The sequence below is a fragment of the Globicephala melas genome, chromosome 12 (genome assembly GCF_963455315.2).
Source record: "Globicephala melas chromosome 12, mGloMel1.2, whole genome shotgun sequence".
NCBI lineage: Eukaryota > Metazoa > Chordata > Mammalia > Artiodactyla > Delphinidae > Globicephala > Globicephala melas.
In genome coordinates this window covers 55,860,847-55,882,012 of record NC_083325.1, presented here as the reverse complement: position 1 = coordinate 55,882,012, position 21,166 = coordinate 55,860,847, and the positions used below count along the sequence as shown (strand labels likewise).

General features: G+C 39.1%; 1 protein-coding gene across 7 annotated transcripts in view; it reads left to right on the top strand.

Annotated features, from left to right (window-relative positions):
• The window catches only part of MTA3 (metastasis associated 1 family member 3), a 178,928-nt gene that overhangs the window by 134,024 nt on the left and 23,738 nt on the right, over positions 1-21,166 (top strand). For 3 of the 7 annotated variants that reach the window (XR_004039867.2, XM_060309941.1, XM_030857819.2), the window contains exons 13-16: positions 1,303-1,454; positions 2,941-3,163; positions 10,786-10,872; positions 13,877-14,023. Coding sequence is in view for 6 of the 7 variants with exons in the window: in XM_060309941.1 (XP_060165924.1) it covers positions 1,303-1,454; positions 2,941-3,163; positions 10,786-10,872; positions 13,877-14,023 (609 nt within the window). In the remaining variant the exon portion in view is untranslated. Of the gene's footprint in view, positions 1-1,302; positions 1,455-2,940; positions 3,164-10,785; positions 10,873-13,876; positions 14,024-17,823; positions 18,968-21,166 lie in introns of those variants that run through there. The other 4 variants (XM_030857817.3, XM_030857816.3, XM_030857823.3 and 1 more) reach the window with 3 other exon arrangements.

The following is a 21,166-nucleotide window of genomic DNA, read 5'->3' as shown; positions in this document are numbered from 1 at the left end:
ATATAAGTTTTATCTTTATAGAAAGATAGAATTTGGTGTTTTCTGTTTGTCACTTTCATTGAATTTGAGTTAATTATATAAAGAGAAAGGCATTTGTTGACATACTAAAATGACATGTCATGATTAATTTGGGTGAAAATAAATATTTAAATATGAGTGAAATTTTATGTTCAGAATCCAAAATAGGCCCATGCCTAATGTTTAGGATTCTTAAAATTTGTGTTTTAAAAAAAATCAACTTATTTTACTATTTGTTTTTAAATTACAAGAGGAAAGGTTTTTAGGCTGCTATTTGCAAGGAGTCCTCCCAAAATAATACATGATGGGTTCACAGTATCATTTTCAACAAACTAAGAGTTTGACTGTAATGATCACTGTATCTTCTCTTTTTGACATTGGTTTATGAAGTGTTAGTTGACACCCTGATGTGCTGTTTGAACGTTTTGAGCTGATAAAGGTAACTTACAGATCAAGGGAAGGATATTCCTAGGCAAACTTACAGAATCATAATTTTATGTACCTTATTAACTTAGTGTTCATCATCAGTGTTTTCTGTCTTAAACTTCAGATCCATTGTGGGAATACTTTAAATGTTATATGGCAGTATTTTAAACTTCAGAGCAAAACAACACAGGTGTGTAGTGTTTTGCTCAGGAATGAATCAGTCGAGCTCTCAGGTCTTAAGCATGCCGTGATCTTGGCTACGCATGCTCAGTTGACAGGGACTTACAGTCTGGAAAAGGATTCTGTTTTTAAAGAGAGAGAGTAAAATAATTATTTTATCTATTGATTAAAATAAAGGAATGGAAAACAGATACCTGTTTCTGCCAGACTTCTACCTTTATCTGAGGGGTCCCTCTAAGCACTTTAAAGCCTGAGGTAGTTTCTGAACCACAGGTTTGAAAACCTGGATTTAGTTTAATAATACCTTTCTGATAACTTATTTCTAGAAATTTACACAATATTTTTAATATTTAATATTGTACAAAATGTTTTTAATGAACCAACAAAAACTCCTTCAGCAGCACAATGTATAATATAGGGCTCTTCACCTAATGGCCCCTCTTAGTAAGGGCCACAGGCACTTGATATCTATAGAAATAAATGGTTTAATGAATTCTCACTTGAAAAATACATACATGTATTAGACTTTCCTGTTTGTCGGGTAAACTGGAAGAAGAAAAATAACATTGTAAACTAAAGATGGCTTTGGAATATTTTTTAAATATTTGACCATATGTGTATTGATATTACAAGTTATGTTGCATTCTTTGTTTTTTCTTATTTTTCCTCCGTCTTTAGCTACACAGTCTCATCAGTGGTATTCTTGGGGCCCACCTAATATGCAGTGTAGGTTATGTGCAACCTGTTGGCTCTATTGGAAAAAATACGGAGGCCTAAAAATGCCCACCCAGTCGGAAGAGGAGAAGTTACCTCCCAGCCCAGCTACAGAGGTACACAAGCAATAGTCTTTTTAGTGTTGAGAAATGTAGTGTTTTTCAGCGCCTGGATCATTCCTTGGAAACAGAAGTACAGTATAGGATAAGTTAAAAACAAACAAAGCTATTATAGCTAAATGTAGTACTGAAACGTTGAGGGTGGGTATGGAGATAGGGGCAGGGACAAATCCAATCTTTTCAGGTATTCAAAGTATCGGTCTTGAGAGATTACTCAAAAGAAGAACAATGTGTGTGGGAGGTGTTAGCATGAGTAGAGAGCTTACAAATTAAATACTGGTTTTAATGGCTTTTTTGGAAACAGTTTGCAACCTTTCGGTACTGTTGAAAATGTGTTTTATTGCATAAAGTAATAAATACAAACTGAGCATTCTTTCTGTCCCTGGGCTATCGTAGGAGGGACAAGAAGGCATGGGCTCAATCTTGAGGTGAACAACAGTTAAAATATGATTTTGGTAAAATTCTCATAGATGGCAGGTATCAAGCACCTATGTCTACCAGAGGGAGGTTGTTCTTTTTTGAGAGCTAGCAAGATTTAAGGACCCCCTTCGATATTTTTTTTTTAAAAAATAGTCTCTCCTCTGGCAATTTTTTACTGTTGTGAATGTGATTTTGGATTGTTAAGGTCAATTTAGGAGAAAAAATATATAGGATCACAGACACCCTTACTTCCACCCAGTTTCCTTCTCTACTCCCCACCTCCTACTCCAAAGTACGTACTTTTAAATTCTCTCCCCCGTAATAAGTTATAGATTCTTCAGTGAAAGACTTAAAAACTGCGCTTTTCTTTGAACAGGATGCAAGGAGTTTTTTTTTTTTATGCTTCCCTAAAAATGTATTCTTTTTTTTTGTTTTACATCTTTATTGGAGTATAATTGCTTTACAATCATGTGTTAGTTTCTGCTTTATAACAAAGTGAATCAGTTATACATATACATATGTTCCCATATCTCTTCCCTCTTGCATCTCCCTCCCTCCCACCCTCCCTATCCCACCCCTCTAGGTGGTCACAAAGCACCGAGCTGATCTCCCTGTGCTATGCGGCTGCTTCCCACTAGCTATCTACCTTACGTTTGGTAGTGTATATATGTCCATGCCTCTCTCTCGCTTTGTCACAGCTTACCCTTCCCCCTCCCCATATCCTCAAGTCCATTCTCTAGTAGGTCTGTGTCTTTATTCTTGTCTTACCCCTAGGTTCTTCATGACATTTTTTTTCTTAAATTCCATATATATGTGTTAGCATATGGTATTTGTCTTTCTCTTTCTGACTTACTTCACTCTGTATGACAGACTCTAGGTCTGTCCACCTCATCACAAATTTTGTTTCTTTTTATGGCTGAGTAATATTCCATTGTATATATGTGCCACATCTTCTTTATCCATTCATCCGATGATGGACACTTAGGTTGTTTCCATCTCCGGGAGGAGTATTATATTTTGACAAGTATGTTCTTTACGTGTTTGTTGGTGTCTGATTTTATAGGACCCTCGAGTTCGAAGTCACATGTCTCGCCAGGCCATGCAGGGGATGCCGGTCCGAAACACTGGGAGCCCAAAGTCTGCAGTGAAGACCCGTCAAGCTTTCTTCCTTCACACTACATATTTCACAAAATTTGCTCGTCAGGTCTGCAAAAATACCCTCCGGCTGCGGCAGGCAGCAAGACGGCCGTTTGTTCCTATTAATTATGCTGCCATTAGGGCAGAATGTAAGATGCTTTTAAATTCTTAACCTTATATGTTGTGCTTCTGACCATTTCCTCTCTTTCCCTCTCTCTCTCTTTTTGTTTTTGTTTGCAATAAACATAAGTTCTTGTGTACAGCCTTTTATTTGGTTTATTTTTTTTTAACATTGTTTTGTCTGCTGCCATTTGTATAATGCCAACCTGAAAACATTGAAACTTCTGCAGTCTTTATGAGAAAGCAGTGCTCAGCAAAAGATTGGTGGGAGGTGATCCTATCCAGTGGGGTTTTGTGATGGAATTACCTGAAAGCCCTTATTGAAGAGGGATTTTTACCTATAAGGTAGAATAAAATTTGCCAATTTACACTAATGAGAAATTGTATGTCTTTGTAAACTTCTCAATTTCCCACAAACCTTTTACAATTATCATACAATATTCTGGAAATTCACAGTGTTTCATAACAAATTAGAAGATTTAGCAAATTATAAATGAATTTTAAAGTTTTTTGGGTGAATTTTCTGAAAAACACATTTAATTTTTACAAGCTAGTGTCTGAATTTGTGGTTGAGCATTCTTTCTATTTGTCCAGTTTGGTTTCCATTTCATAATCATATACCATATACATTACTACATAACATTTACATGACTTTATTACTCATTATCAACACATTCAGTCTTGCTTATGTTTTTTTGTTGTTGTTAGAACAAAGGTCATATGTACCGATGAATTGCAGGTTGTTCTGTTATTACCATGTACCCCTAAATGTGTCCATAATTTGTGTGTGAACTCTGATTCTAAGTCTTGCTACTTTTAGTTACATTCCTGTTTAGCATGTTAGAGCCATGAAACTTTTTTTCCCTATGGGATGAGAAAACTTGCTGTCTGGCTTAACAGGTAGGAAATCTTAAAGACATTCAGTAGATAACTCTATCTGTGAGATAAGAAATTTCTTATTATGAGATGTTCCATTTTGATTTAAAGAGGGTATCTGTAAAAGGAGTGATGATTGAAAAGTGTTTTTTGTTCCTAAAGATAATTTTCAACAGAACAGTTGAAAGGCTTTAAAACTTACAGGTAAAAGCTTTATGAGAAGAAGAAAAGTGCTTTGTAAAGTGAGTAGAAATTGGAAGTAATCTCTGCGTCCCATGGAGGGGAAACTTAGCTACATGAAACTCATGTATATGTGAGAACTTAGGCATGTATATTGAGGTTTTGTGCTAGCATTTCTGAGTTCATGGATTTATGTTATCACTTTCTTACCATTTTAAGGAACTAGAAAATATTTATGTCCATGAATATACGGCTTAGCTGATTTAAAACATATACGTTTATATATAATTTATTAAATATAAAAAATAAAAAACACATGAGAAAGAAAGTGAATGAAATTCTTCCATTAAAATTGGCCAGGCTCCAGGATCATCTTTGTTGCTATGAGTGGAAAAGAAACTATCACCAACTAAATTGGCTTCTGAGGAAGCTTCTGTTTCTCATTAAGCTTCTGTTAATTTCTCAGTTAATTTGCACATTGTCTTTATTTTGATGATTCTTCAATGAAGTATGTTTTTGTGTCACCTTATTTTAATTTTTCTCAGTTAAAAGGCCATGCTACTATAAAAGAGTCGAGATTAAATTACCTGTATTTTATTTCTACAAACATATATCTATAATAATAATGGTAATAAAAGAACAGACTCCTTTGTTGTGATGAGAGTCAAGGAGCATATTTTATTTTGTATTTAGCTTCATTGGTCAAGTTACACATAGAATCAGATTCTCAGAATAATTTTACCTCGAAATTTAAAACTATAAAGTTTCAGCAGCCACCTACTCAGTCCCAGTCCCCTCACCCAGCAAGCAGCTAATGAACTCTTTTCCTAGCATCTAATTGCTTCTTGCATTATCTTCTCCCTTCTTATATTCGTACCTTGTCACAACCTCTTTAGCAGATTCCTTGATCTTGGCTTGTTAGCAAGATTAGGTGTTAATAACCCGATGTCTGTATGCAACCATGTTTATGGTCCAGGGGGAGGTTAAAGCTGTATTTGTTTTTTTGGTTTTTTTGGTAAGCTTTCCTTGGTTTCTCAAAGGCAGTGGTGACCCTGTCCCTCCCCCAAAAAGTTAACAACCTCCGTGATGGTGAATGACTTTGAGATCAGGTGAAAGTTTGTAATTCTAAAGATATTGATGGATCAAGAGCTCCAATTAATGCATTTAGAATAATTCTTTATAATATTGGAAAAGGAAACTAGTTTTGCCTGTGAACTTGGGAATCTTCCTCTTATAAGAAGTATAGAAGTTGACCCCTTCCATGGCTCCTGGCCTTGGCAGCAACACCACAGCCAGTATCACAGCCAGAGTTGATGGGGTATCAGACTACAGAAGAGTGAAGAAGTGGGGAACTGAGGAGATAAATTCTCAGTTACATGGGGGAGAGCAGTCATAACTTTCAGATCTCGACTTACAAGTTAATCCTTGTTTAGAGGAAGTTTTTTTTTTTTTTTAATTTGTTACAGCAGTGCTCTCTGGCCTTTATTTTCACTAAGAAACTGGTGTTAAGGAATGCAGTATAGTGAGCAGGGGAATCTTTGCATGTCCATAAAGCATCGCAGGAAAATGTAAGAAGTAATACCTTTGGGAAGGGAAACTGGGAGGCTGAGGGAAAAGGGTGGGAAGGAGACTTACCACTATTCATCCTTCGAAACTTTTCGATTTTGAGTCATAGGAATATATTTCCTATTAAAAAGTCATGGGAATATATTTCCTATTAAAATTTTTTTTAAAACTTGAAATAACTATACACTATGACCAACATGTGTTTTATAGATATAGATGTAAAAAATGACTGTTAAAACCAAATCCCAAATACCTATTTGTTTGAATGGTATACCTTTGTATGTAAATATGTAAGTCCATGCGAAAAATTGCTAACATCAGTACAGTGCCTGAGCCAGTTCTACCGTGTAGGTAGTGCTTAAGAAAAATGGATTGCTAGACCAAAACCCAAAACGTTGCATAAAGAAAAGTACGATGTCCTTGACAAGATTTGCAGACCAACTGCATGGTTGTAACAGCATCAAGTTTCAGACAGCCTGCCCCTGCTTCCCCTTGACACCCCTCCCCTCATTAAAAAAAGCCATAATATAATGATGATGGTTTTCCTCCTTTGTTACTATCATGAGACTTTACCACTGAGTTACTGGATGACTGACTTGTCAAAGATCTGTAAAATCACCCAACACCTGATGAGCACAGGGCTTCTATTTGAGACTCAGGATCCAGAGACTAAGGTTAAGTAGAAGTAGTATATTAGCAGCCTTTCAGAGATGAGGCAAAAGTCCCCAGAGAAATGGATCCAAATGACTTAACTGCCCCATCTGTAGCTTGCATGGATAATTAAGTATTTTCTGGGTTGATAACACACGAGACTTGAATGACAGCACCATTTCCCAGTATGAATGTTTTCAAGGGATACGTGGAGCCCTTTTTTTCTGTTTGAAGATGCTAAATCAACTTCAGAAGTATTATCCCAAGGGCCCATATTCAGAAGAAGAAACTTGTTATATATTTTATGAGATTTCTAGAGGTTTCTCAGTGAAAGTTACTGTTAATAATTGTATAAAGTTTTGTGAAATTTTAAGTTCTAACATTAGGAGAACAGTTTTGGCTTGTTTATTTTGGTAGTTTATTATTTTAATAAAAATTTGTCTTTGGATACTTAAAATTTTTTTAAAGGTACGAAAGTAGTTACAGATCTTAACGCCATTCCCGTTCCTACCTCTTTTAGAGGTAACCATTGTCATCAGTGTCTGAAGTATCCAGAGACATCCTGTGTATCTCTAAGAAACTAAGTAGGTGTATTTTTTGTTTTTGTACAGATGTTAATGTCTACATTGTTCTGCACCTTGCCTTTTTTACTTAACATATCTTGGAGGCCATACCAGTACATTGAGAACTACATCCTCTTTTTTGTGTGTGTGGGGGGTGATTTTCTTTCTTTTTTCTTTAAAGTGTATTTATTTATTTTTGGCCATGTGGCATGCAGGATCTTAGTTCCCCAACCAGGGATTGAACCTGTGCTCCCTGCATTGGAAGTGCAGTCTTAACCACTGGACTGCCAGGGAAGTCCCACCTCCTTTTTTTATCAGCTGCATAATAGTCTATTTTGTACTTGAGCCAGTACTTCTCCTACTTAAAAAAAAATTAGGTTGTTTCCAATCCCTTTCTGTTACAAGTAGTGTTGCAACAAATATACAGATATCATTTAAGACTGATGTATGGGGCTTCCCTGGTGGCGCAGTGGTTGAGAGTCCGCCTGCCGACGCAGGGGACAACGGTTCGTGCCCCAGTCCGGGAAGATATCACATGCCGCGGAGTGGCTAGGCCCGTGAGCCATGGCCGCTGAGCCTGCGCGTCCGGAGCCTGTGCTCCGCAACGGGAGAGGCCAAAACAGTGAGAGGCCCACGTACCGCAGAAAAAAAAAATGATGTGTGAAATGTGCATGTAGCTGCTTACAGGTTAAATCCCTGAGTAAAACATCTGTGTCAAGCAACTTCCATTCTGAATTTTGATAGTTGCTGCCCAGTTGCCCTCAGAAAAACTATGATTTACACTCCCACCAGTGTCTAGAGAGTGCCTGTTTCTCTAGAACCTTGCCAGCAGTGTTATCCATCTCTGAAACCCTTAACTAGTTGACAGGTGACATGTAAGTTATATTAGCTTGCATTTCTCATTTTGAATGAGGTGGAAAATTTTGCATATATTTGACAACCATTTGTATTTCCCTTTTTGTCAACTGTTTTTGCCCCTGGCCTGTTTTCTATTAAAAGTCTTACTGACTCATGGGAACTTTTTATATTTTAAGGAAGTTAGCTCTTGATCTGTAATGCAAATATTTCCCCCATTTTGTCTTTGATTTTGTTGACGTATTTGCCAAGCAGATTTTTTTAAGTAGCTGAATTTATCTTTTTAAAAAAATTTTTTTAATGGCACATGCGTTTTATGTCTTGTTTAGAAATGCCTTTATAATTCCTGTAAGAAAATTCTATGGATGGTTTTACTTTGATAGCAGTTTTGAAGACCCATGTGAGATATTTTTGTGAATTTTAATTCAGTATGTACTTTCTGCAAATTTTCTGTTTTATTTTCCCTTCTAATATTTCCAAAACATTTTAGAAAGATAGCCATGAGTTGCAAAAAAAAGATAACTTTTTCCAGGTTTACCTCAGGGAGGTATAGCTCATCCTCTAGGAGGCCAGCGAAATATGCCTCGTGCTCAGTCAAGCCATTTGAGTGAGGTGAAAATGCTCTCCCTCTGGCCAGATTTTGATTCCTTCTGGTTTCTTCGGGCATTTCTCAGGTTGCTTTCTTTACCTGTGTGCTTTTAATGGGTACTAATTAATTATCTCTTTAAATATAGTTAGATGAATAATTTGAGAGCAAGGTACCACTGGCCTGGTCTTGAGTACAGACCAGGATTCTTTTTAAGCAACTCAAATGTGGACCTGATCATCTATGTTTATGATCATTTCTTCCGGACAGAAACTATTTTTTTCTATTTATATTCGGTATAATCAATGAATGGATGCAATTTTTATGTTAAACAGTCATGCGGTAGTCTTAGCACCCACCTTTCATCCTAATTTATTCACAGTTGAGACTGATAGTTCTTGCCACCAACTACTTCCTATAAAATATAATGAAGATTGATGAAATATGGATCCTTCTAAAAAGCTTTGATCTCCCACTCAGGTGCTCTGTAAATTCTCACTTGGAACATTACATAATTAATCCTACTAATTTAGTGAGAAATTAAAAGCTGATTAATATAAAGTGAAATGTCTGTGGGTATTGTGTTGGTGACTCCTTTGATGGGTATGTTGATTATTGTCAAGGTGACAGTCATGTGGGAGTTCATCACTTGAAGTCACATTGGCAGGTTTCCTTTGGGCCTTATAGACTGGAATAAAGAGCAAAGTTAATCTTACTACTAGTAATACAGTAATGGTTTTTGTCCAAAACATTGAGCAAATTCTAAGATGATTCATTCAAGCTTTATTTTATTAATAGAAAATAAATTTCTTCTCTTGTCCTCTTCCTAAGCAGAACTTGAATTTTTGGTGAATTAGTAATATTAGGAAGGAATTATTACTGTTAGCACACAGTGATTTGACAGATGTTTGATCCTTGCAGGGTTTGGGCTGCTTTTTAATGTTTGTTTAGATTACTCCTCCAAAATACGCTTATTATATTTCTGACTGTATCTTCACTATTATTCAGTAACAGGTGAAAAGCTTCATAATAGCTTAGTAATTTTTTTTTGCTCAAAGGAAATCAGCTGAGTAGGAGGAAAAGAAACTGGACCATTTATAGTTGTCAAGTGGTTGCATAGTAATTAGCCAGTGCTTGGGATATATATTCAGATTCCAGGCTGTCTGCAGTTTGTGCTTTGTCTATTTCAATATTTTTAAATGCTGCTTTCCCACCTTTTCCTGTTTAATAGTTATTGGAAAAGAGTTTCCTTGTTGAGAGGGCTAGAGCTAATGAAAAAGTTAATTTTTAATTTTAAATCATTTGAGGTTCCAGATTGAATTATACATTTTAACGCTAATAGTGCAGAGAATCCCTGTGGATGTCAAAGAAAATTTCCTGTATGTAGGCCTAGAAATGTGGTCTCAGCCACAGAAAATCTATAGGACATTTTTGTCAAAAATGTGAAGGTGGGAAAAGGCATAAACATAGCAGAATCATATCTGCTAAAGCTACTCTGTTAAGCTTTATGACAGTATCTGCAAATTTAAAAAACATTTCAATACACATTGTTTTTGTTGCTTCAGACTCCACTGCTTAACTCTTTGGTATGAGAGGCAGCCATGTTTCACATCTACTCTTCCATCTAATGAGAGCCTAAAAATTAAAACGCAGAGAGTGTTTGTGTTGTGTGCTTTATTTTTCTCTGAACTGTTTTATGGTAGGGTATGAGGAATGTGATGTGACCTCTATGAACTAACATCCATCACAGTACTTTACTATTCTGACTATTGGATGAAATACCTGTCTGCATACAGGTAACCTTTTAAATCTCAGCACTAATGACATCATAGTAGGATATGAAGGATAGAATACTAGTGATAAAACCAAATGACCCATTTTTACTTTTGGGAAGCTCTAATCTAATGGAATTGAATTTAATCGCGATAGGTGAAGACTCCTCCATAGAGACCCACTCCATCTAGGTCAGGGATGGTCAAGTGTGTTGCCTTTGTCATTTTTGTCTTCCATGCCAGATTTATCCTCCATTAGGACTGATAACACCTCATACTTTATGGAAGCTTTTCTACTATAATGTAGAAATGCCATGGCTATTTTACAGATGAGCATGCACAGAAAGAAAGCATGTGCATGTAAGATGTGTGTTAGCTACATTCATAAGGGACTTTAAAGTGAGTATTCTCCAGGTAAAATCCCATTCAGTAATTTGAACCAGAACTGAAAACGGTTTTCTTAAGCCCCAAAGGAAATTATGGAGGAATCTGGCAGATTTTTTGCACTGTTTTCCACTTGCACGTTTTATTTCTGCGGTGTATGTAGCATAGGCAGAGAAATCAGCCTCATTGGTTGTCTCCGTGTTTCTCTTTCTCCTCAGATGCAGACAGACGTGCGGACCTATCTGGAAGTCCACTGAAAAGCAAAAGCACTAGGAAACCTTTGGCATGTATCATTGGGTATTTAGGTGGGTATTTCCTAACAGAAGAAAAACTCAACAATTTCTGTATCTTATAATCGGCTATTCAAAATTGACATACCTAAATTAAATGCAAGCCTTTCAAGTAGCTGCAATTGGATACCTTCATATATATAGTCAATTTATTTTATTTCAGAAACTTATTTTTATTACCAAAACACACAAAACATACAGAGATATAGATAGGTTTACTTTTTCTGAAAATATCATTGAATAAAAATGTAATGTATATTTATGGATATAAATACAGATTAAGCAAAAAGAGGAAAATAAGAATCACTAAATTATTAGAGGATGAATTTTTTTTTTTAACTGAAGTATAATTGACTTACAATGTTATATTAGTTTCAGGATCACCACATAGTGATCTGCCGTTTGTACACATTACAGGATGATCACCGTGATAATTCTAATTACCATCTGTCACCATTCTAGGTTATTATAAAATTAACAATGAATATTCTTAATATTTTTATTTAGATCCTTCCACTATTTCAAACCCACCTCACCCCTCCCCTTAAATAGAGAAAGATTGGTTTATTTACTTTTTAAAAAAAAAAAAACAGATAAAACTGGCTTTTAACCCACCTTTAAACAATATTTATAGTTTTAATGTGCCAATTAAGGTTACTTGAAAGGAAAGCATTAGTATTGCTTTCTGGTTTTTATCATGTTATTTAACTTGGAAGTAGCCAAACATGATGGTTCCATTTACATTTTGAAATATAATTAGGAATAGTATAAAATTACTAGGCAATAACCTTTTTTTTTGGAAAGTTTTAAGATAAATAATTTACAAAATAATGACTGCTAAAATGGTTCCTACTATACCTAGAAGCTATAATGGCATGTTTTTATGCTTCTGATATTCTTGCTTTTTCATCTTCTCAGTAAAAGTGAAGTATGTTCTCAGAGTTGCATTGAACCTTATTACTTATATTTGTGAAAGATTTATATTTGTGAAGTGTTCAGACTTAAGACATCCAGTCTTTTAAAAAAAGAAAGATTTATATTTGTGAAGCGTTCAGACTTAAGACATCCAGTCTTTTAAAAATCAAAGTGTAGCCTTAAAGTTGGTATATTATCTGGTCCTCATCAGAGCATCCTAGGAGTCAGAAGTGCATAGCTCCTTCTTTGATGTTATTTTGCCACCTTTTTTCCTGTTTTATTCCTCAGGGCCTAAAGAGTTGCTTTGATAGCCCCCCAAAATATCACATGGTTATCACAGGCACGACCTAGCTCATGGTGATCAAATCCTTGAAGTTTGCTATCTGTGTTCCCTTGCAGGGCCTAATTGTAGAAGCCCCTCCCACCTTGCAAGGGAAAGTTTATGATCATAAAAAATAGAATATAATTGCATATTAGTCAGCATTTCCATAGGTAATTATGTGTTCCTGCTATGGGCAAATTGGTTTGTCTCTACCAGATAAGCCCAAAGCAGTGCTGTCCTTACTAACTGAACCACTTCCCTATATAACATATTTCTGAGTATTTACTATGTACAAGACACTTCACTAAGTGATTTGGGGAACACCAAGATGAATACAACCTTGCCCTCAAAAATCTTCAACTAGCAGGGAAGGCACACAGGTAAGAACAATTGAGCAAAGGATTAGATCCTATAAACGAATTACAGGTAATAAGCATTGGGCACTTGGAGGAAGGGATAGTTATTTCTGATGGGAGTTAGGGCAACTTATGTGAAGAAAGTAATAGTTGATCTCAAGCTTGAAAAATAGGTAGTATTTGAATAGATAGAATGTTTTTCCCCTTATGAGGCCACGAGAACTAGATGAACAAAGGTGCTTGAAAATCGGATCAAGGAAGGCAGGTTTTCTGGTCCTGATGGAGCATAGCGTATGGAGGTTGTGATGAAATATGAGGTTGGCAAACCTTCAATACCATGTTGAAAAAAAAATCACTGTATTTTGGTTAGTACCTGATCCATTCCTAAATTTCAGCAAGTGTAGGATTTTGACCAGACCAATACTCCTAACAGCCCTTCCTAAATTTCAGTAAATAAGGCTGATCTCCTGGCCCTCACCTGGGAAGACAGGGTGGCTTGTACATGATTGGCATGTTGGGTAGTGACTCAGAATCAGTGAGCAGGTTTAGCTTTAGAGAAGAGGTTGCCTGGTAGACTGAGGTCCTTAAATCCAATTGCTACAGTGTTGCAATTTCTGTCCATCTACTGACAACCACATACTTCACATAAACACACATGTACCATATGCATATTACAGTTTTGTGATATATCCTCTGTCAAAGTTTTCTTCTTCTGCTTTTTTTTTTTTTTTGGCCATGCCACGCGGGACCTTAGTTCCCTGACCAGGGATCAAACCCACGGCCCAGCAGTGGAAGTGCAGAGTCTTAAATCACTGGACCACCAGCGAAGTCCCATCGTCTGCTACTTCTTAACTCTAGTATTTGGAGTTTGGTGTCAGATTTCATCTATATCAAATTGTTTTTCGCTGGCAATGATTGACCCTGGTCCTGTATCCTAGTTGCAGAGCCAGAGGAGGAATCCTGTTTTTTCAGAAAGCTCTCACACACCAGATGTGCTACATGCTATCTATGTTCCTGGTTTGATGGAGCACAAGGGTAGTTTTCTTTAAGGCTACCTCTCCAGATAGCCTTTGAATTTCTAATTCCTTGAAGAGTCAGATGCCTTATTCCCCTCATAAATCTCATGTTTAAGTGACCTTCTGAAGTGGCTTTTTTCTTTTTTTTTTTTCTTGTACTCAACAACGTGAAGCTCAGAGCTTCAGCTAGCAGGGGCAGAACCAGCTCCCTTTTGATAAATAAAGCCATGGTAACAGCACTTGAAGTTGATTCATTATGCAAGTACTTGGGAAAATAAGCTGGTTCATAAGGAACTGGCTCTTAGCTCATTAAGAAATAAGAATAAGATGTGTGCCTATTAGCCGATGTAAGTGCACACAGATTTTTAATACCATGTTCTGAGTTGAGAAACCTTTCTTCCCCCTGTCAGAGATCCATCCTTCGAAGAAACCTAATGTAATTCGATCTACACCAAGCCTACAAACCCCAGCTACCAAGCGGATGCTCACCACCCCGAATCACACGTCTCTGAGCATTTTGGGGAAAAGAAACTACAGTCATCACAATGGCCTGGATGGTATGTAAGCCCAGGAATTCTGGGGGCTGATCCCGTAGGCAGGGCTTCTCTGCCCTTGCCTGCTCCCGAGTGTTGTCTGCCACGTCCAGGAATGTGTAACAAACAGGTTCTTCTACGCCCTGATTGAACTGTGTGGGAAGGGGGATATGAGGGAAGGCTGCCATGGGCCACAGGGAAGACATGTTGCCAAGTGACATTTCTCCATCTCAGAAGGGACCTTTTGGTTCACATTTCCTGTTAGGAGGCTTGTTTGAAAATGAAGTCTGTATTTAGCAGTTGCCTCTTCTGGGCGATAATGCTCTTGCTGTGATGCACACTCACTGCTCATATATGTTTTCTTGAGCAGAAGGGATTATTTCGCCTTATGTCTGAGACAGCAGTGCTGTCTGGGGGTTCTTCAGTGTTCTGTGGATCATTTTAAATTTGGCATTTGTCCCTGACTTCTTTCACCTTATAAATGTTCTTAATTGCTCAAGAGTACTACAAGTCATGAAAAGAATTGCATGGTTGATGTCTTAAATACAGAGAGAATAATTTGTTTGAAACGGAAAAACTGAGAGATATCACCTCTTATGCAAAGTGCTTCTCTTGGGCTTGGCCATATAATGGCTCTTCAGGTGGAACTGAATTATCTTCCCATTCAGACTATAAACACAAGTGTAACAAATCATCCAGGCAGTATATATTGTTGATCTCAATATTCAATATTGATTTCAACTCCTGGAGTTTGAAGATGTCTTGATTGTTTAAATGTTGGCATTTATTTATGAATAAAACTGTCTCCAGGCTTTTCATGCCTTGTGGGACTCTAAATTCCTTCATTGACAGTAAATTATTTATAACGAGGCCCTGGAGCAAGGATGTGGAATAGACCTTCTAGTAATAACTTCCCATGGTTATTTTCCTTCCGTATGACTTTTGATAGTTATGGTGATGTCAAAATGAATAAAAAATTGAGGGTGAAGAGTTTAGTTTGCATTTATAGGATATCAATGTGTTGTAGATTTAATTCTCCTCTCTAGGTCTCATTTTTCTTAATCACTTTCATTTATTCAACCAACGTTTATTGAGCACCCACCAAGTTCCAGGCACTGTGCTTTCAAGAATTTAGCTACACAGTAGTTTTGCAGAAATACTTCCTCGCTAATGAGAACATCGGCCATCCTTGCCTCAATATGCCTGATGTCTAGTCAGAAGAAGTCCAAGGAAGGATTGTGTCAAACTGTGGAGATTGGATTTCTTTCCAGCTTTTCCTTGCCCACAGCGTGGGACCTTTAGGTTCAGGCTTAAATGGAATAAAGAATCTTTCTTTTCCATCTTATCACCTCCCTGGACTGTCTAGGTATATAGTCCTACTGCAGAAAGTAAGTTCTGGTTTATTTGATATTTATATATTCTTTATGGTAAAAAGACTCTCGCTGTGACTGATGCTGGAACGCAGCTTTCTACTATCTTTCTCCACTCACACCCCATGGTCATGGTCATTCTGGGCCCCAGTCCTACTCCTGCATTGCAGCTCCTTTTGTTCTTTCATTGTATCACAGGAACCTGTCTCTTTGGAATTTCTAAAAAATGCCATTATGTAGTGTTTCCTCTCTAGGGCTGTTTGTCCCATTTCCTTCTGAATGAATACTTTTGCAAGGTCATTGCTTCTCTGCTCTGAACAGGAGGAATGGACAGGGCACACAACGAATCCCTGGTGTTATGTTGACTGAATCCTTCAGCCTTGTTGAGGAACAGACACTTGTCTCATTTTCTGAAGAGACCTAGATGTTACACTTTTTTCAAAACCCTGTCATGGTACAGAGAGGAAGGCTGATGACATGTGCCTTACCTGCATTATCTCATCTGATTCCGTTGACAGAAGGTTTCAGGTCAGGGGACTTAACTGTTTTGCATAACATGGTATCTCTACTGCCTGGCACAGTGCCTGGAACTTGGGGGGTGCTCAGTAAATGTTAGTTGAATAAATGAAAGTGATTAAGAAAAATGAGACCCAGAGAGGTGAATTAACTCTTCCAGAGTTACCAAGTACTCCGCAAATGGGTTGGGGTTCCCATCCAGGTGTGACTGATTTCAGAGTCTGCTCTTTTTTTTTTTTTTTTTAATTTATTTATTTTTGACTGTGTTGGGTCTTCATTTCTGTGCGAGGGCTTTCTCTAGTTGCAGCGAGCGGGGGCCACTCTTCATCGCGGTGCGCGGGCCTCTCACTGTGGCGGCCTCTCTTGTTGCGGAGCACAAGCTCCAGACACGCAGGCTCAGTAGTTGTGGCTCACAGGCCTAGTTGCTCCGTGGCATGTGGGATCTTCCCAGACCAGGGCTCGAACCCGTGTCCCCTGCATTGGCAGGCAGATTCTCAACCACTGCTCCACCAGGGAAGCCCCAGAGTCTGCTCTTTTAACCACTGTTATAAATGAAGTTGAGGCTCTCAAACGTGCTGTATTAGTCAGCAAGGTAGAAACTACATAAGTTATTTTAACAGCTCTTGTAATATCAGAAATCAATATGACAGATATTGAAGGACAGAATAGGTAAATGGGGAGCATGGGCTGGGGGACAGGAAACAGCCACCATCACTAGAGCTGCGAGAGCAACAGGGACAAGTTGGGGTTATCACAGCTAGAAGCCCAAGGAGCTGGAACTCAGACCCTTGAGGAAAGGGCGCTGCTCTGTCGGTGCTGGCATCACTCAGAAAGTGTGATGCGGCTGCTTCTGGAAGTGTGAAGACAAGCTGGGGACTGACACACACTGCTGCTGCTCCTCGGGGTGATGCTGGCAGGAGCAGGAAGGAGCAGGCCTCTTGCCTTGTAGGTGCCCTCGGGCACCCCCTGCTGGTGCAACAGGGATCTGGATGGCAGACCTGAAATGGATTTACGGAGTCCCAACCCCACCCAGAATCGCAAAGCTGAGTTTAAGTGGACGGACGTGGAGCTGAGAGGCAGAAGTGGAACAGAAACACATATTTTAGAAAATGTCCCCATTTTTGTATTCCCTGTGGACCTTTTCCTTGGGATAATTCATTTGTTTCTTGTTTCCTCAGGATATAAGATCCTGACTAACGTGAGTTTCCAAGGTGAACTCAAAGTACTAGAAAAAAATGTTAGGCTAATAGTGAGTTTTCATGGGAGAGTTAATACCATTATACACTGGAATTGATAGGTACAAATTCATGGAAGAGCTTTGCCCTGTGTGATCCAATAATAAAATCAGTTAGCACTGCTGTCATGTCAGACAGATGAGCACACCAAACAGGATGTTGGTGGGCAGAACTAATCTAACTGGAAGCAAAGCCTGATTGTACTGAGATATCCAGGTCTCTCAGCTTTAGGGCTTCCTGTCCCCTTAGCAGCTTGCCCCCTTTGCTCAGCCTCCACCCTCAGTTGGAGGTTCTTCATAATGGGAAGAGAGTCTCTGGATTTCTGCTGGTAGAAAGGATTTTACCTGACATTTAAAAAAAAAAAAAAGATGGACAGCTCCTTCTTATCTCCTGAAACTCACTGTCTTTCACCTGGCCCTGGCCCTGGTCCTTTAAAGGCCCTGGTATGACTGGGGGCTGGAAGTCAGCACTCTGTGTCCTCTGAACCTGTGGCACCCAGCCACACACAGGCCTCTGTGAATGGAGCTTAAATTCCAAGGGTAAAAAACAAAACCTGCATACACAAGAAGCCTCATTTTTTGGAGTCAGTGTAGACTTACCCAGATCTGTATCAGTCCCCCAACTTTCAGCCTTTTCTGTCAGACTGTAGGTCCAGTGGTGTGCCACATGCTTTCCAAATCCTGTCTCCTTTTCTGACTTACAGATGCTTTGATGACATTCCTAATGCCAGCCAACCAAGTATCTACCACATTTGGCTGACTTTGGCTAACACCAGGTGGCTGTGAAGAGAGAAGGCCCTGAGATCAGTGGGGATAGAAGAGGCATTACTTTCCATGTCTGAGAGCCCAAAAGGGAGGGCAGCAGGGGAGGTGGAATTTGTCTGTGCCATGGAAGAAAGCACATCTGACTGTTCAGAGTCAGAAGGGATTAATTGCTGGCTTCTCTGATCATTTCCTATGTGGCTTTGGGTAAATCACTTGGTTTCCTTAACCTTTTTTTTTCCCCCTCTTCCGTAAAGTACAGATTTCATTTGCCTTAACGGTGTTGTTATAATGATTAAAAATTTTCACCTACTTTACACCACTTGATCTTCCAAACACTTTATGAGGTAGGTGTTATAACCTGCATTTTAATAATGAAAAAATCTGAAGCTCAAAGAGATGAAGGGATTTGCCCAAAGTCACACTGCTAGCAAGTAGCAGAGATGAGATATAAACTCCAAGTCTAAGGTTGTTTCCACTGGGTAAATAAGCATCCCTGATCTGTGTGTTGAGTACAGCATGTACCTGGGAGATGTTTCTGTTTTCTGTGTATCGGAGATGGGTTTGTGTCTGCAAGTATAGAGAGGAATGTAGAGCAACTTTTCTTTGCTCAGACTGCGAATTTAAGCCATTATTGTCTAATCAAAGCCGTCACCTCCATCTCCTGCCTCTGTGAAGCTCCTCTGCCCATATCGTACCCCCTCCTTTTTCTGGAACTTAGGGGATAGGAGCTATATTAGTGTCAGAGAGAGGGGAGAAAAAAGTAATAGAGAAAAGCCACAATCACTTAAAGGTGAGATGTGTTTCAATTAAATTATATGATATTCCCAGCATTGACTCTGACACATAGTAGGTGTTCATTAAGTGTTAAGATTCCATCCCCTCCTTTAAAGAAGAACTATTGTTAATGTTCTATTTTGAAAATTGTTACAATATCAACCAAAGTTTTTCTAGTCATATGTGAATTGTATATAAATAAAATGTCAATACTTTCCTTATAGTTACATTGATTTCTTGCCTAAAGGTATGATTCTCAAAAAAATGACTCTTGGATTTGCTTGAAAGTAAATCGGCATGTTCCAATGTATATTTGCACATAAAAGGGGACAGTATCTATAAAGAAAAATTGCCCTTAAGTTATTTAGAAGAGTATTAAAGACAAAATTAGGTTTCTAAAGAGGGCTCATTCAACTTCCTGTAGGTTCCTGTGATGAGAGACCCTACGGCAAAGGGGATGGAACACCATCCACCTGAGGCAGCGAAATCTTTTTCAGAGTGAAGCCTGGGTCAGAAAAGACTCCAGAGATGAGAGGGGCAGAGGGGCTGTACAGGCATCTCTCACCCTGTCCTGACCCCCTAAGGAGATGCCTGGGATCCCCTCCCCACCCGCTGTCAAGATGCTTGAGTGTTGGTCAATCAGCAGATCTTCCATTGCACTGCACAGGGACGAGGGGACTTCCTGCTATGTCTCCATCTTTATCAGATGGGGACCCTTGAGAATAGCTTCTGCTGTGTAGTGATAACAGACCAAGGGAGCATCAGCTGGGGGTGCTCTTAACCTTTCTCTGAGATGGCATGGCTTTTGTTCCAAGGGTACTGCTGAAGCAGGACTCAGTGTGTCAGGAAAACCAAAGGAACAGGTTCAGAAGAGAGGTGAGTTTTCAGTGGGACAGAGTCAGGTCATCTGAGCGAGGCAGTTGATGAATTGTACAATAAACTTCTTTTTAATCTGCTCTCCTCTGGCTTATTTCCCCTGCGGTACGTGAGTATACTGCAGATCGTTATTTTTCTTATTCGTTTTCTGCATTGAGTAACATCATTTCTCAATGTCTTTATACCATGAAGAGGGTATCTAATGTGGATGCCTCTAAGTATAATATTATGATCTGGTGTGTGAAGACTGTCCTTTTGATGACTTGTTTCTGAAATCAGTGATCCAGCAGCTCCAACTGTTTGTTTCCCACCCTGGGAAATGGGTGGTGGTGAGGGCCATTGTACCAGGGAGAGAGCTCTGGGAGTGCATCTGCTGTCTTCACAAATCCCAATAAAAATAGACTTCCAGGAGCGGCTGACGGTGCTTCTCGGCATGCTTCGGCCCAGGCTGCCTTCTGTCAAAATTTTTATGTCATTTCAGAAGACTAAACCATTTTTTATGGAAGAACATTGAGTGCCCCTGGACTCACCTCTGGTCTCCTGTCCCAAGGTATAATGTTATAACCTGATTAAATATATCAAAGTACCTTGGAGTTTTGTTTTTTTTAATAAATTTGTTTATTGATTATTATTTTTTTTATTTTTGGCTGTGTTGGGTCTTTGTTGCTGCACGCAGGCTTTCTCTAGTTGCGGGAGCGGGGGCTCCTCTTCGTTGCGGTGCGTGGGCTTCTCATTGCGGTGGCTTCTCTTGTTGTGGAGCACGGGCTCTAGGCACACAGGCTTAGTTGCTCTGCGGCATGTGGGAGCTTCCCGGACCAGGGCTCGAACCTGTGTCCCCTGCATTGGCAGGCAGATGCGTAACCACTTCGCCACCAGGGAAAGCCCCTTTCAAGTTTTTTTCAGTTTTTATAATGGATCGTTATGGCCCAGAGTTTGTTGAATGTGAAGCAATTATAGAAGCTTATCTAATGTATCTGGAGAGTTTAAGGACTGCTGAAGCATCTTCTGAGGGCAGCGGATGTTCTCTCACACTGTGAAGCCATAGGAGCGGGGGTTGTAGAGGAAGACAGACCCAAGTACCTTAGGTGTGAATAATCAACACCTTGGTGTTTTGACACATTCTGGAAGGATGCCAAATTGGCCACCCCTGGGACCATTGCTGGGTTTACTAATAAATATCACAGTTTCTTCCGGAGAATAGTCTTGTCCTGACCCCTGAGGAAAATGCTAGTGTGTGAGCCTGTAAGAGGTCTAGGTTTGAGACCCTCTCAGCAATATGGAGGTCTTAGAAGAGTGACTGAAGTCCGTGGTAGTTACGCAAGGGCCGTCAACTGTGAGAGCCAGCCCTGGCCTCCTCAATAAGTGTCTCTGTTTACCTGCAAGGGTCATTACAGGAAACCTTTTTAACCAACCTATCCCTGTGTATTCCCATTCTCAGTGACGTAGAAGGTGAACCTCTGAGAAAGAAAGTGAACCTCTGACTTGATAGCTGGGTCCCAATTTTGGCAGGAAGGGTAGATGCTTGGAAAAGGAAAGGGAAGACAGCAGAGGGAGGGAATTGGGTCCCTGAGAAACAGTTCTTCCTCAGCAGAGGTTTGACTCATTCATCCAAAGAGCAGGCACAAATGTCTG